At 36.9% G+C, this 13,085-nt stretch overlaps 2 protein-coding genes across 4 annotated transcripts in view; one reads left to right on the top strand and one right to left on the bottom strand.

Annotated features, from left to right (window-relative positions):
• Positions 1 to 13,085, top strand: part of LOC116171402 (facilitated trehalose transporter Tret1-like) — a 51,299-nt gene that overhangs the window by 12,852 nt on the left and 25,362 nt on the right. The window contains exon 1 of one of the 2 annotated variants that reach the window (XM_031488220.1): positions 8,627 to 8,642. The exons of the other annotated variant lie outside the window; for it this stretch is intronic. The gene's annotated coding sequence lies outside the window, so the exon portion shown is untranslated. Of the gene's footprint in view, positions 1 to 8,626; positions 8,643 to 13,085 lie in introns of those variants that run through there. 2 annotated transcript variants of the gene reach the window in all.
• LOC116171407 (facilitated trehalose transporter Tret1-like) lies at positions 2,783 to 7,443 on the bottom strand. 2 transcript variants are annotated; one of them, XM_031488236.1, is made up of 4 exons: positions 7,294 to 7,443; positions 4,386 to 4,603; positions 4,138 to 4,340; positions 2,783 to 4,091 (listed from the first exon to the last, which is right to left on the bottom strand). In XM_031488236.1, exons 1-4 carry the CDS (start codon positions 7,302 to 7,304, stop codon positions 3,003 to 3,005), a joined length of 1,521 nt encoding a protein of 506 aa, XP_031344096.1. In that variant the 5' UTR covers positions 7,305 to 7,443; the 3' UTR covers positions 2,783 to 3,002. The 2 variants fall into 2 exon arrangements, with proteins under 2 accessions (XP_031344096.1, XP_031344097.1); XM_031488237.1 differs by lacking the exon at positions 7,294 to 7,443 and adding an exon at positions 5,704 to 5,875.

Below are 13,085 nucleotides of genomic sequence, written 5' to 3'. Positions count from 1 at the left end.
AATATTTATCTTTGGGAACGGATCTTAAAGTTATTGAGCAATTTGACAAAATTCATAAATACGACTAACCTTTTTATTTATAATTTTTCTTCGTGATCCGTATAATGTGGTCCGAAAAGTACGTTTTACATACACACTCAGAATAACTTGGTTTTGTTATGATTTAATTTAAATTTGAGAAAATCTCTAATTTACACCAAACTGCAATTTTGCATTTGTTATTCAGTCCAATTCTGTAACTAACAAGTTTGCAATATTGCTAACTATAGCAACATTGCTCACACAAAATTCTAGCAATATTATGAGCAATGATAACAAATTTGTCATTCTTTAACTACCAACTTGAGCAATATCGCTAATATTCCTACACTTCGTCAAATTGCTACGAACTAGTTAGAACTTAGTAACAGAGTGTTGTCACTGGGCGTAAAATTAGACGCATTACTGAACCTACTGAACTCTTACCACCTAAATCCACAACTGTTTAAACTTTTTAATTGTAAGGTTAGTTGTATTTTTGATTTAAATTTAACCGATAGACGCGTTGGTGACTTTAAAAGTGACGTGCGACTTGTAATTTGTATTTGCTCGCCATGGAAAATACAGATACCAAACAGCGTGGTGCTAGAACAACATGGAAGCAACATTCCCTAATTGTGGGCAAATTAGAAAACAATTAAAAAAGTTTTCGCCCTAAGACGATTAACTTTACCTATCGCATTTTCCATGCATTGATCACATGATACTACAACTTTGTAGCTTTGTAGTATCATGCATTGATCAGTAGTTCCGAAAAGGTCACTGAACGGACATAATGCGGATTCGCAGTGTAATTGTTACTATTTTTCTTGGTTCAGGTGCCCAATACGATTATCTTTCCTGGAAGCATCTGTTGTTAAAATTTCTCTATAAATAAGAAATAAGAAATTTGGCAGTTGCGCAGATTGCCCATGCCCACATCTGATGTTTACAATATGCGATATGCTTATCTTTACTAGAGACATCTATGTTTAAAATTTCAAAAAAATATCTCTATAAATAGGAAAGTTGACATTGCGCCGTTTAATGGTCAAGATTTTGCTTGGCTCAGATGCCAGAGTTATACGCTACCGAATGCAAAAAGAATGAATTAAATATCTTGAACTGTAGGAGTAGTTAAGGCCTCGGACAGACGGACAAAGAAAATGGCTTCAGTAGCCCACCCAACTTCTTTGGAAAATGCGCTAAAAATGCCATGTTAGTTCATGAAAGAACTGCTCCAAACGATATTAAAAACTAGATGAATTATGATAAGAATTGAATCTTCAACAGCGTTTAAAAATTCGTATTTAAACCAACCACCTGCCATATTGGAGCGGGTGAAATACACTTGCTAAGACTTAACAACAGCACTTTACCTATTGCTAGGGTCAAGCAATTGAATTGTTAAAATTTTAGGCAACATTGCTAAGTTTGTCAGTACAGAATACCACTTTTAACAAATATTGCTCATCTAGCAATTACCTTCACTATTAGCAAGTTGCTAAGATTATTTTAAGTTACAGAATTGGACTGATTATTTAATTTTACAAACAGTTTTCTTTGTTGTGATTTCCGTCACGTGAATTCATTTCACCTCCTCACTTGATATCATGGCACAGATATGCCTTAAGTTTTTCCAAAGAATCCGCTTACGAACGCGTTTGTTTATAATAACGGACTGATGTGTCCTTTAATGAATGGAATCTGCAGCACGTTTAGGAGTTTTTTTAACTCCCACCGTGGAATACGCAAATGTCTCTTGGGGAACTGGATTTTTTGTGAACTCTTTAACTAACTGGCTATTACAACTTATACACTCAGTTTACGACAACTATTGCGGAACTACAATTCGATTTTTAACCACTCCCAAAGGTGGCACTTGGATTTTTTTCACGTTAATTTACAACGCCTTTTTTCGTATGTACTAATTTCCACTTGGGCAGCGAATGACTTGCGAACTGAACCACGAGGTCGCTCTGAATTTACTTACATAGTTTGATAAACTCTGTTAATCCGAGCACTAATCTAATTGGAACTTATTTTGGCCCAAACGCTAAACTTCACTTTGGTTTCAGCTCCACGGCCGCTAATAGAATCTATATCGTTTCAGCTCGACTGCCAAAACCCCGATTCCTCTGTTTTCGTGCAAAGTAATCCCTTCTCTCAACACTAATTAATTTTGTAACGCCTATTCAGTGATGAATTAGTAATGGTGGCGGTATTTTATTAATTTTCATTGGTTCAACGGGTTTTCAGGGCTTCGGAATTCTGTAAATTCGGCTAATTTTACAAAGCTGCCTTTAATTTGCAAAGTTGCAGAAGTAACTTCATACGATCGATTTCCAGCGTGTAATTCAAAATCAAAACCAAACAATGAAGCGACAGACACAATTTAGAATAAACAATTCATTAACGAACGTGTGAGCAGATGCCTAAAGTGCGCCGTATTACAATCGACAAACAATAATTGAACCTACTATGAGTAGTATTTGTTTGGTGGAATGTTCTTGAAAACTTGACTATTTTTAAATTTTTCATTTGCGTAATTCAACCGGGCGATTTGCAAATATTTTACGCAAATAACTGCTCTCGTTACAAGAGTGAGCTGTTCAAATTGCACCCACTTACTATGAATTGATACACGGACAACTGTTCTCTGGCTTTCTGAATCTTATACCACCGTATACCTATTTTTCGATACAGATTCGTGTATTTAGCATGGCCTGAAGACGATGTTTGTTCGAAATCCATAACTAAATGAAAAATTTATTTAAATTAGTGATATATTTCCTTTTTTTTTGTACTTCTTACGTACCTACACATTTTGGCTTGAATTTATCATAATGCTAAGTACAAATTTTGCATTGTTAGGCACACATAACACTAAGAAGGTACACCGTACAGAAGTATACTCATCACAAAAAGGAAGTGTATAGTATTAAATTTAAGCTAAGAATTAGGCTAAACTTGTTACCACTGTTTTATTGTTCTCTTTTCTTTACTCTGTTGTCTAATTTGGACACTTCCGAAAAGTGATCAATCACGTCGTCCAAATCCTTTCCTTCGGTTTCAGGAAGTCCAAAATACATTATCAAAGCACCTACAACGCTTATGGCTGCGTAAAGTTCATACACTCCGAAAATCGTCATCGCATTGACCATTATGATGAAGAGCTTGTTAGAAATAAAAATGAACAAATAGTAACTCGCGCTGCCAATACCGCAACCGGTGGCTCTCGTTTCATGAGGAAATACCTCACCCAACAGAATCCATGGCAATACTCTGATACCAGTATTTGCAATGAGTGACAGAAGTAATAGTAAGCATAAGGGTATCCACGCGTACGGGGCCATTTGGAAAGTTGCACCCTCATCGTCCCACTTGAGGTATGGCACACCAATAATAAACGCGTACGCACCTACGGCTACGTTGCAAATTCCTACAGCACCAAGCGAAGCCATTCCCATTACGCGTTTTCCGCAGTACTTTACCACAAACAAGCTCAAGAAACATCCAACTACTTGGGTAAAACCCAACATGACAGTGGCGTAAAATTCATCCATTGGAGCCTTCATGGTAGTAAAGATGCTCACGGCATACGTTTGTAATGTACAACTACCATTAAAGTGAGATAAAAAGAAAATGAAACACACCAAACTTAACGGCCAAAGAAATCGTTTTTCCATATACTTTTTAAACATACTTCCGCGCACAGCTTCTCTGCTGCTTGATGCTTTCGCTTCTTGTTCTGTATCGCACCTGCCACATAGTGTTAGAAATTCTCCTTCGACTTCATCCAGTGTAGTCCACCCTCTTAGCCAAGCTAAATTTTTGTGCGCCGTTTCCTTCTTACCACGCATGATTAACCAATGCGGACTTTCCGGTATAAAAAATAACAAAACGAAGGCAAGAAGAGGAAATGCGCTCGAAATGGCAGCGACTGTTCTCCAATGCAGGAATGTGCCCAATGTAAACTGGATGAGTACGCCAATAACGCAGCATAACGATGTTGTAGCGGACAACATTCCTCTTAAATGCGGTTGACTTACCTCCGCTTTATACGCTATGATCTGCAAGAGTTTCGTTACACGGGTCGTAATGAGGGATAATACTTACAGGCGCTTCGACCAATGAACTGCTTAAACCACAGAAACATAAAGCGAGATAAATTTGCCACATCTCGTTGGCTAAGAGGAAGATCAGCCAAGCCGCAACTAAAACCGGGCACGCCAACCTTATAGCTCTTGCCCTCCCGAACGGTTGGGTAATCATTCCAGAAACCAGACATCCCAACAGTGAGCACGTAAATCCGATTGAACCTAGTCGCCTCAACAATTACAAGGTGGCGAAGTATATGTACAAACCTATCCACGATATTTGGTCTTCGGTGATGCCGGACTGCGAGTTTATCTTTTCGTCGTATAAGCTTGGTATGAGAACGGTCGGATATCCTGCTACCATGCCGTTCGCCAGTACCATGATGTTATTAACATTGACCGCTATAATTTGCGACCATATGACGCGACGTTCTGAAACTGTAGGTCTTAAGACGTCTGCCGCCCCATAATCCGTGGGGATTGCGCTGCAATTTAAATTGGTGAAACTACAAATAGTAACATATTATAGAACTAAAAGCGCCCGCGTTATTCGTGGGCCTAACAAATCAAGTGGGCTAATGATTAAAGATGGCCGTGTTAACTAATGAGACCTATTTTGTGTGAGATATTTAAGGCATTCGTTTTTGACCAACTAGAGCGCAACTACGCGGTACTATGTTTTTCTGGCCCGTAGGATATTCCTTGCGCAGGTATAATCGTTGTACGGAAAACCGTGAAAATAAGGTAATTAAGAGTTTCCACAAATTAGGATACGTGTTTGGGATTACGTGAATTTTTTTGTTTACGCAAGACGAATGTCGACGCACATCAGTTGAATCGATCCACGGCAAAAATAAACTCGTACAATATGTGTTCTTGAAGGATGTTGGTCATAAAATTTTGAGTTTTGAACCGTAAATGAGCGATATTCTTTAACAATTCGATCTAACTATTTTGTATCTGATTGATAGTATAATAGTATATTGAAAGACAAGTGTTACAATGCGACCTATTGTAATACGACTACCTTGTGGCACGAGTGGCGACGCGAAGCGTAGCCACGAGTGTCCGCAAGATAGGAGTATTACAATAAAGCATTGTAACACGCGTTTTTCATACTATTTTTTCTATTTCGGTGCTTTAATTTAATTAAAAAAATCATTATCAGAAACTATAGGGAACATTAGAACTAACATGTTTTATGTTGGGAACACTTTTTATGCCGTTAAGTTTTAGGTTGGCAGCGTAGTAAGACTTGACATTTTGAAGTTCAAACATGGAAGTACCCAACGAAGTACCTACTTGTACTAACTAGTAACTGCCAACTTAAGAAATGAGTTACCAAAAAAAACGACTATAATCACTGTCTTTGTACAACTGTTTTCGGCCGAAAGGCGAAAACAGTTGTACAAAATCGTCATTGTGACACCGAAATAGAAAAAAGCATTTTTCCACTTTAAATAAATCATGTATGGGCTCAGTTAGGAGAAATTTTCATTTTTTTACGTTTAATATTACATAGCGTAAGTCTTCCAACTGAGTCACGTTCTTAAAAATTCATTTGCCTATCAAAAAATAAACTAACATTTCAATCTAGTACCACATGATGTTTTACACTCAATGTTATTTTTGTCCAAATATCAAGTAGCGGTAGACACAAAAAAAACAACTAAACTTGTAATAAACATCTACTACAGACTGGAGATAAACTACAATCACTACGCAGATAATTTCCAGATGTTTAAGTCTAGTTTTTTAACATGTAATTTCAGTATACAGTTAAATAAACAAAGTGACCATTCAAACAAAATCAACAACATTAAATAAATCATTCTGATACAAAACCTTGACCTCGAAATCAACGACCTGCACGGTATTGCGTTAAAAGGATGCCAACGATGGCCACATCTAAAGTTAATAAAAAATGAAATTCACATACAGGGTGACCGAACATTACTGCAGTTGCCGAAGTCAAATAAAACGTCAGTCTGACGTAGTTTACACAACAATATGTACACAGGGTCGCTATTACAGATGAAACATAGTATCTCACGCTCAAACCGTTTGAGATATAGAAAATTAAAAAGCTTCCGTTTAAAATTATTTCACATATTTTGAGGTTAGCACAAAATTTTATTTGACAAATGTTTTTTGAGTGCGACCGCCATTTTTTGAAATAACAACATAAATCATGTGATACCCATGTCATTAGAAAACTTATTTTTAGGGGGATTTTTCGAAAGAAAAAATTGATGGTTTTGTCCGTCTGTCCGTCTGTCTAACTCGAGAACGAAAAGAGACAGCGATGACAAATCGCGAATCGATTTCTACTAGTTCAAGGATCAGTGTTATTGAATATAAGCCAGATCAGAAGTCTGGTTTCCGAATTCGAGCGGAGCTACAAAAAATGCCCCTATTGAAAATCGTATGCAATCCTTCGTATCATTGTTTCTCGTCCTTATGTGTGCCAAAGGCGTACGTGCCAAAAGCATACATAGATTATTTAGGTGCTGTTTGTGTACAATGTAGGGTTGGTTAAATACCAGGTAGGTACTCAACCAAATTAAGACAAGTGCCATCTGCGTACATGTCATTAAGGCATCTTTAAGGAAGATGTTTCGTTTTTGTCATGTTGCGCATTAATTGTGCCTTTCTTGTACGAATAAATGAAAAATATTGAAGATATAAACTACAACTGCTGAAATATCCGAAAAAGCTTTAGAAATACAGAATTACATTCTCAACATTCAGTTCATAGCGGCGTGGTTTTGTCACAGGGATCAGGGAGCATCAGACTGCCAGCCCGAGGATTTTACAAGACGGTCAACTGAACGAATAAAGTTTTACCCAGGAAAAATGTCCGGTTACCGTAAATTCAAACTATAAATATAGAAGTAAATCGTGTTATTCTCAGTGGAAGAGGTTACTCCTGGAGGTCAGAGATATCTTTAAAGCTTATAGTACAATTTATTACTAAGCTAATGCCCTTTGGCTAAATTGTAATTGAGTTTATGAGAATTTTTTAGTTGTTAGTGTTAGACCTATTTAGTGACAAATGATGTAAGCTGTATAAATAAATACAATAATAATACGATTACACTGTCATTGACTTAAAATCGTTTTAGCACCGCGCTGTGCCAAAGATTCTAATCAAAGTAGGTACCTAAACACTTACCAATCACCCATTGCAGCCTATACTGTAATTAAAGGAGCTCTTTATTATAACAAGCACATTAGAACACAATTAACAGTTTTCACAACACCTAATCAGTGTTGGTGAATAAGTACAGACAAATTTTAACCCGACAGTTTAGTCGATCTTTCATAATTATCTTTACATATATACTATTTATCTATAAAGGAACTTTTAATGAGCAATTTATTAAGTACGCGAATTCTTGTGTGACATAAACTCATGTCCTGGTAATGCCCTTGTAATTTTTAGATCGTAAAGTTTGAATGGGTACAAGTGTACTCATTAGGTTGAGAACAACAATAAAAACTAAGACCTGCCCAAAGCTTGACGGTTCCATACTGCATTACCACCACCCTGATAAATTATTATGCTGCATAAGCAAAATGAATGAAAATGGTGAAAATAACGACACGTTATGTATCTACATCCCCCTTTTCTTAATTACGCGAAAGATTGTAGATGCACAGCTATCAACGACACTGCAGGTGCAGAAGAAGTGGAGGTGATACAGTAACTTGCCCAAAACGCCGAGGGAGCTCCTAAAGAAAGCACAAAAAAGAAAGGAAAACATGCACGTTCCCTTGACCAAAATTAAACCAGGCAGCGCGCAAGACTTAAGTTTCTGCACTAATATCAGGTCTTCTATGTGCGGTTCCCGCGCAATTAACTGACAAGGAGCTTTGGATGGTTACTCGAAAGTATTAAAATATGTTCGATGATCAAAGATTCGATCTCTGCTTTCCTTTTCAGATTGCAACTGAGACCTGCCATTGGATTAGCCATGAAACGAAGTTCCCAACAAGCAAGCATGCAACTCATGTTGTGGGACGTCCAGTTCTATTATCTCCATCATGGCCTGCACTACTGTTGCCTACAAGGGCATTGAACTATATTAACACCAATAGTTCATCGTCCCTATTAGACAACTGAAATCGCTTTAAACCTTAACCGAACGCCAATGAGGTCATGTACACAGTTCCTCGGTACGACAATATGAATCGTTTGGCACCCAAGCTGGCCTTGTATTGGTCAATGGGTTCCTCTTCACCTCAAAAACCCACTTGTATGAGGAATGTCTTTTTATGTGAGGGAAATCACATAATGTTCAGACCCAGGAGATTTCATTTTGCGTAACGTAATCATGAATCCATTTGGGACGTGCGTGCGTTCCTAAGATTATTCCACTTCTTCTGTGTGCTCTACTACGTCTAGTTGCCCCTCTCTTTGTTTAATTCTGATATTTGTTGCATATCCTCATTATTTACGTATTGACTTTCAGTTTTGTCCATCTTCCCCTGTTGGCCTGTTGCTCTGGCTCGAGCTTCCAGGTTTGGATTCAAATGTTTCAATCTTTCTCAGTAAAGTAGAGTTTTCAAGTTGTAAAAAATGTCAAGATACCTTCCCAGGCAAGATTGTTCATGATTCAAGCGTTGGGCTATAAAGCCGGAGGTCGGGTGAACCTGGGCTGAGGTGGGGATTAGACCTTAGACCAGTTTCGAGTATTCTACTGGTTATTCCGAATTAGGTTTTCCTGCAGTTTTCCTAGCTCGTAAGGTAAATACCGGAGTAGTATAGAACAACTTAAGACCTCCTGCAGAGGCACCCCTAAAAAGCATTATGCGGATGACTCTGTATTTGAGCGCAAGCCTGTTGAGGGCCTGGAACAAGAGAGGGATAATAATAAATAAATGATGATGTAAAGAATGTATCATTTTCCCTTAGGTGTTTTCAATGAGCATTTGTTTTTTAATTGTTTATTAATGGGTATTTAATATTACAGTTCTTAGTCCTGGAAAATACTGATCATTTTGTTTTTGAAATAATTAACAACCGTTCGGGATTGGTAGAGCAAAGGATAACAACCAATTAAAAACTTAGCCATCGTCAAATCGCCATTTTGAAATTAATCCAGCATTGTAGGCGTGAAAAATTTACTCGGAATTTAAAAGATCATTTAGACTTCAGAGTTAGAATTAATAGATAGATGAAATCTCTCAGCCATCGGCGAGAGATTACAGGATTTCAAGTAAAAGCGAATTTGAATTTTTTCGGTGTGAAACGTTTTGAATTAGTTATTTTTTCTGAACGGTAATTTCATATCATAAAGGCAGTTTCGGGAAAAGTAAAATTTGCTGGGTAACATTTACCGTAAAGTTATTAACCGAAGAAGTTGCGTTCTAATAGATATGTAAGAAGAATTGAAATTGCGTGGTAAACTGAATAGTACATTTAAATTCCATAGACAAGCATTGAAATCAAGCCCATTGTAATAAAGGGAAAAATTGCCTTTGAAGTAATACCCATTACCAGAAGAATTCTATAACGGCGAGTTTTTCAAATGCATCCTTCTTGAAAGAAAACATCTGATAACATCTGTACTATAACCATCTTCCTGAAGCATGACACAATAAAATATTATTATTATTAATATTAACCATCAAGCTGTATCTAGAAGTAAAGAAAATCAAACATTGAATACATTTTAGATTTAATGTAGACTAATTTTCCCAAAATCGTCATGAAACCGTCAGTTTCGTGCCTAACTTATTACTTATGTCAATAAATTTTAATTTTCCTGACAGTAACGGCCTGGACTGCCTCCTATCACTTTACCTGCCTCCTTTCCCTACCGCATTGCATGTCACAATAGTAAATCCAATGCCTCCTGTCACCAGTGTCCCATTTGTATTAATTAAAAGTTCTATAGAAATATTGAAATTTTATATTAAAAAAGACGATTTCGGGAAAAAATTAATACAAAAATTAATACAACACACGTCAGTAAAATGACATGGAAATTAGTTTCCTCGCCAGTAATGTGTCATTTTCCTAACCTTTATATAAATAACTATTGTAGAAAATAGAAAATTCAATCAATTTTCATTGACGGACAAATTGTAATGTGTAAAGAGTAATTTGGTGTAAGTTGAAGATTCGTTTTTGTTCAAGAATTTAAATTTTTGTTATTCCGTAATCTCAATAGTTCAATAAATCTGCCAAATTCAAGGGTTCATTGAGTTTGTCTTATAAAAATGTGATTAAAAATCTGCTTAAATGTGTATCAATATGAATATATTGTGTTAAATTACGTTATTTATCATTGAAAGTGTAGACCATTGTAATTGAGATTAAGTTAAAAGATTCTAACACAACTGGAAAATGTTGTAGTAATTTAAATCATGCAAAGAAAAAATTCTGCAGTAAGCAAAAACCATAAAAAAAGGTAAAATTTGGTAAAGAATAGGCTAGCCGACGGCAAACTATAATTCATTTTATTTTGGTACAGTTTTTAGAATTTCAAAACTTTGTTAAACGAAGGGAAGTTCAACCCTTTAATGTAACAAAGATCTTTGCAAAACCATCGTCATAGCCCATAAGCGTGCCTTTTTATTGAATTTCTTACGGCGTTGTACTTGCAAGGCAACCGCACCAGTAGCTGACAGTTTAAGAGATTTTTTTTGTATATACAGGGTAAGTAAAAAGTACCGATGGACCATGCGACCATTACAATGTGCAAAAACGGCTGTATAATTAGTTAATGTGTGATACTTGACACTTTGACATATGCGTGGCGTCGCCGCCTCTCCCAGGATTTAGTCAACTGTCGTGGGGGTGCGTCCCTGGTAGGCACTATCAGAGGCGTTTCACCACTACTTTTGTTGCCATCGCGCTGGGCCGCGACATATGCCAAACAATGTGGTCGATTTTGTGAATTGGGGTGGGTTGCGGGGGGGGGCTAACTGGGTGTTATTCAACCCGAACGGGTAGGGCCACAGCTTCCCCAATGGAATATCTGCCTTAGAGGGAACTCTGCTTTCTGGTGATGGCTTCTTCTCCGAGCGTTCATTAGTTTCCGATGTTCCTATCCTTTGGTATCGTTCCCTTCCCTATTTTCCTCCGTGTTCCTCCATTTATTTATTGTTGTCTTCTCCCTGCGTTACTTTCTGTGCCCTCTTCCTCCTTCTCTTGATTACTTGTGCTTATGTCTGATTCTTTTTCCACTTCTAGTATTCTTCTGCTTTCTTTCTTTAAAAAAAAAGCTGCACCTACCTACACCTGAAGCTGACAATTCGATATGATTAATAAACTTTTTACCTGACACAACGTGAACCTGTATCTGACAGGTACATACTCAATTTAGATTAACAAATTGTTCATTCTAAAAAACAATAGTACGTATGTATACGAATTTTATACATGTTGAAAGGTGCGTATGTAAAATTGGCGATTATTTTTTTATGCGTCATCAAGTTCTAGGTATATACGCAGTGACCCATATAAATGAGCTTCTGAAATCTGTGGCCCCAGTCTGTCCACCAATTAGGGTAGATTATATTATCTTAATCCGGTCTACGTGATTAAAACCGCTGACAAAATTCCGTAGCAATATTTCACTGAAGGTTCTGGGAAAATCAAGATCGCTCATTTAAACTAGGATGGGATTTTGAATTAGCACTCTAAATCACTTGTAATTCGCTACAAGAAATGAATCAGATTAATTCTTGATTAAAAATGACCGATTTCCTTAATAAAGCACCATTTTGGGGCGGTAATTAATTAAGTGTTAGGGGGGAATTAATCGAGAGGAAAGATTTTCTGGGCATTCGGTTTTGTGCCGGCATACCACTCATTGTGCGTAATCAAGCGATAGGTAAGCATTCGGGTTTTGTATATAAGTAACGTTTGTTGTTTACGAGCATTCATTTGGAGCCGTATTAGTGCTCAGGTGGATATCCGGGTTTCTGGGAATAGTGGGTTAGTAGGGAAAGCTGATCGGAATCAGCACATTTTATTAGGGCAAGTTATTAGAGTTCGCAGTTAACGAATAGTGCAATCCCGAAAATACAAGGATTACTGTTCGATTTAACGGTCCGTTAATGAAGTTGTTAAGTTTCAAGAGGGATTGTAAGTGTAAAAACGAAATCGCGACAAACGTGCGCAAGAGGAAGTAACAGAAAGTTAGATAATTGCAGTCTAACAATAAACTTATTGTATGTCTTGTATGAAATTACGTAGAAAGGTTTAATGTGAGATCGGGAAAATCATACTTAATCGCGAATGAACGGTTACTATAAATCAATATAAATTCAGAGTGATAGCTTGTGAAGGAATTAATCTTTTCCCTTTGGAAAGTTACAAGTTCTCGCAACAATTAGAGTCATATCAGTGGACGTATTAAGTTGTATTAACTATTAAATATTTATAATTTGACCGACGCTCTTGCACCTTGTTTCTTCCTCCTCCAGAAAATCAACTTCTGACTCTTCAGGCTACCCTGATGATTCCAAAATCTGATTTTTACTCGGAAATTTAATTTCTCTTTCTGTTTCTCCTTAGCTTTTTTCTTTCAATTTTGTTCTTTCTGTTATTTTTAGCGCATTTTTTAAGAATTAACAAAAATGTGCTATTGTTTGCGTTTTGTCCTTCCGTCCGTCCGGACCCACTTCTGCCATTTCGAAGATGCTGTTTTTGAAAGTAAAACGGGCATAACTTTTACATACGACAAGAACAAGAGAGGGATAATAAATAAATAGTTAAACTTTAGAAAATGGGGGGGCACATGTTGTACCTTTCATGGTATTCTAATGAAAGGTCTCATCGAAATAAATTGGTTTGTACAAACTTTCCTGTGCGACTCGGAAGAGGGTACTCACAAACGACGATTGAGACGTCTGTAAGAAATATATCCATTGGTGATGTCAAAACAAAAGCTATTTCGGTTAAAAAAAATGCGCTTTATCTGCACTCTAATTTTTCAACCTTTTGTTCAG

The sequence above is a fragment of the Photinus pyralis genome, unplaced genomic scaffold, assembly GCF_008802855.1.
Source record: "Photinus pyralis isolate 1611_PpyrPB1 unplaced genomic scaffold, Ppyr1.3 Ppyr1.4_LG5, whole genome shotgun sequence".
In the NCBI taxonomy this organism is placed as follows: domain Eukaryota; kingdom Metazoa; phylum Arthropoda; class Insecta; order Coleoptera; family Lampyridae; genus Photinus; species Photinus pyralis.
Note: the sequence above shows the minus strand (reverse complement) of the source record. Positions and strands in the feature narration are given on the sequence as shown.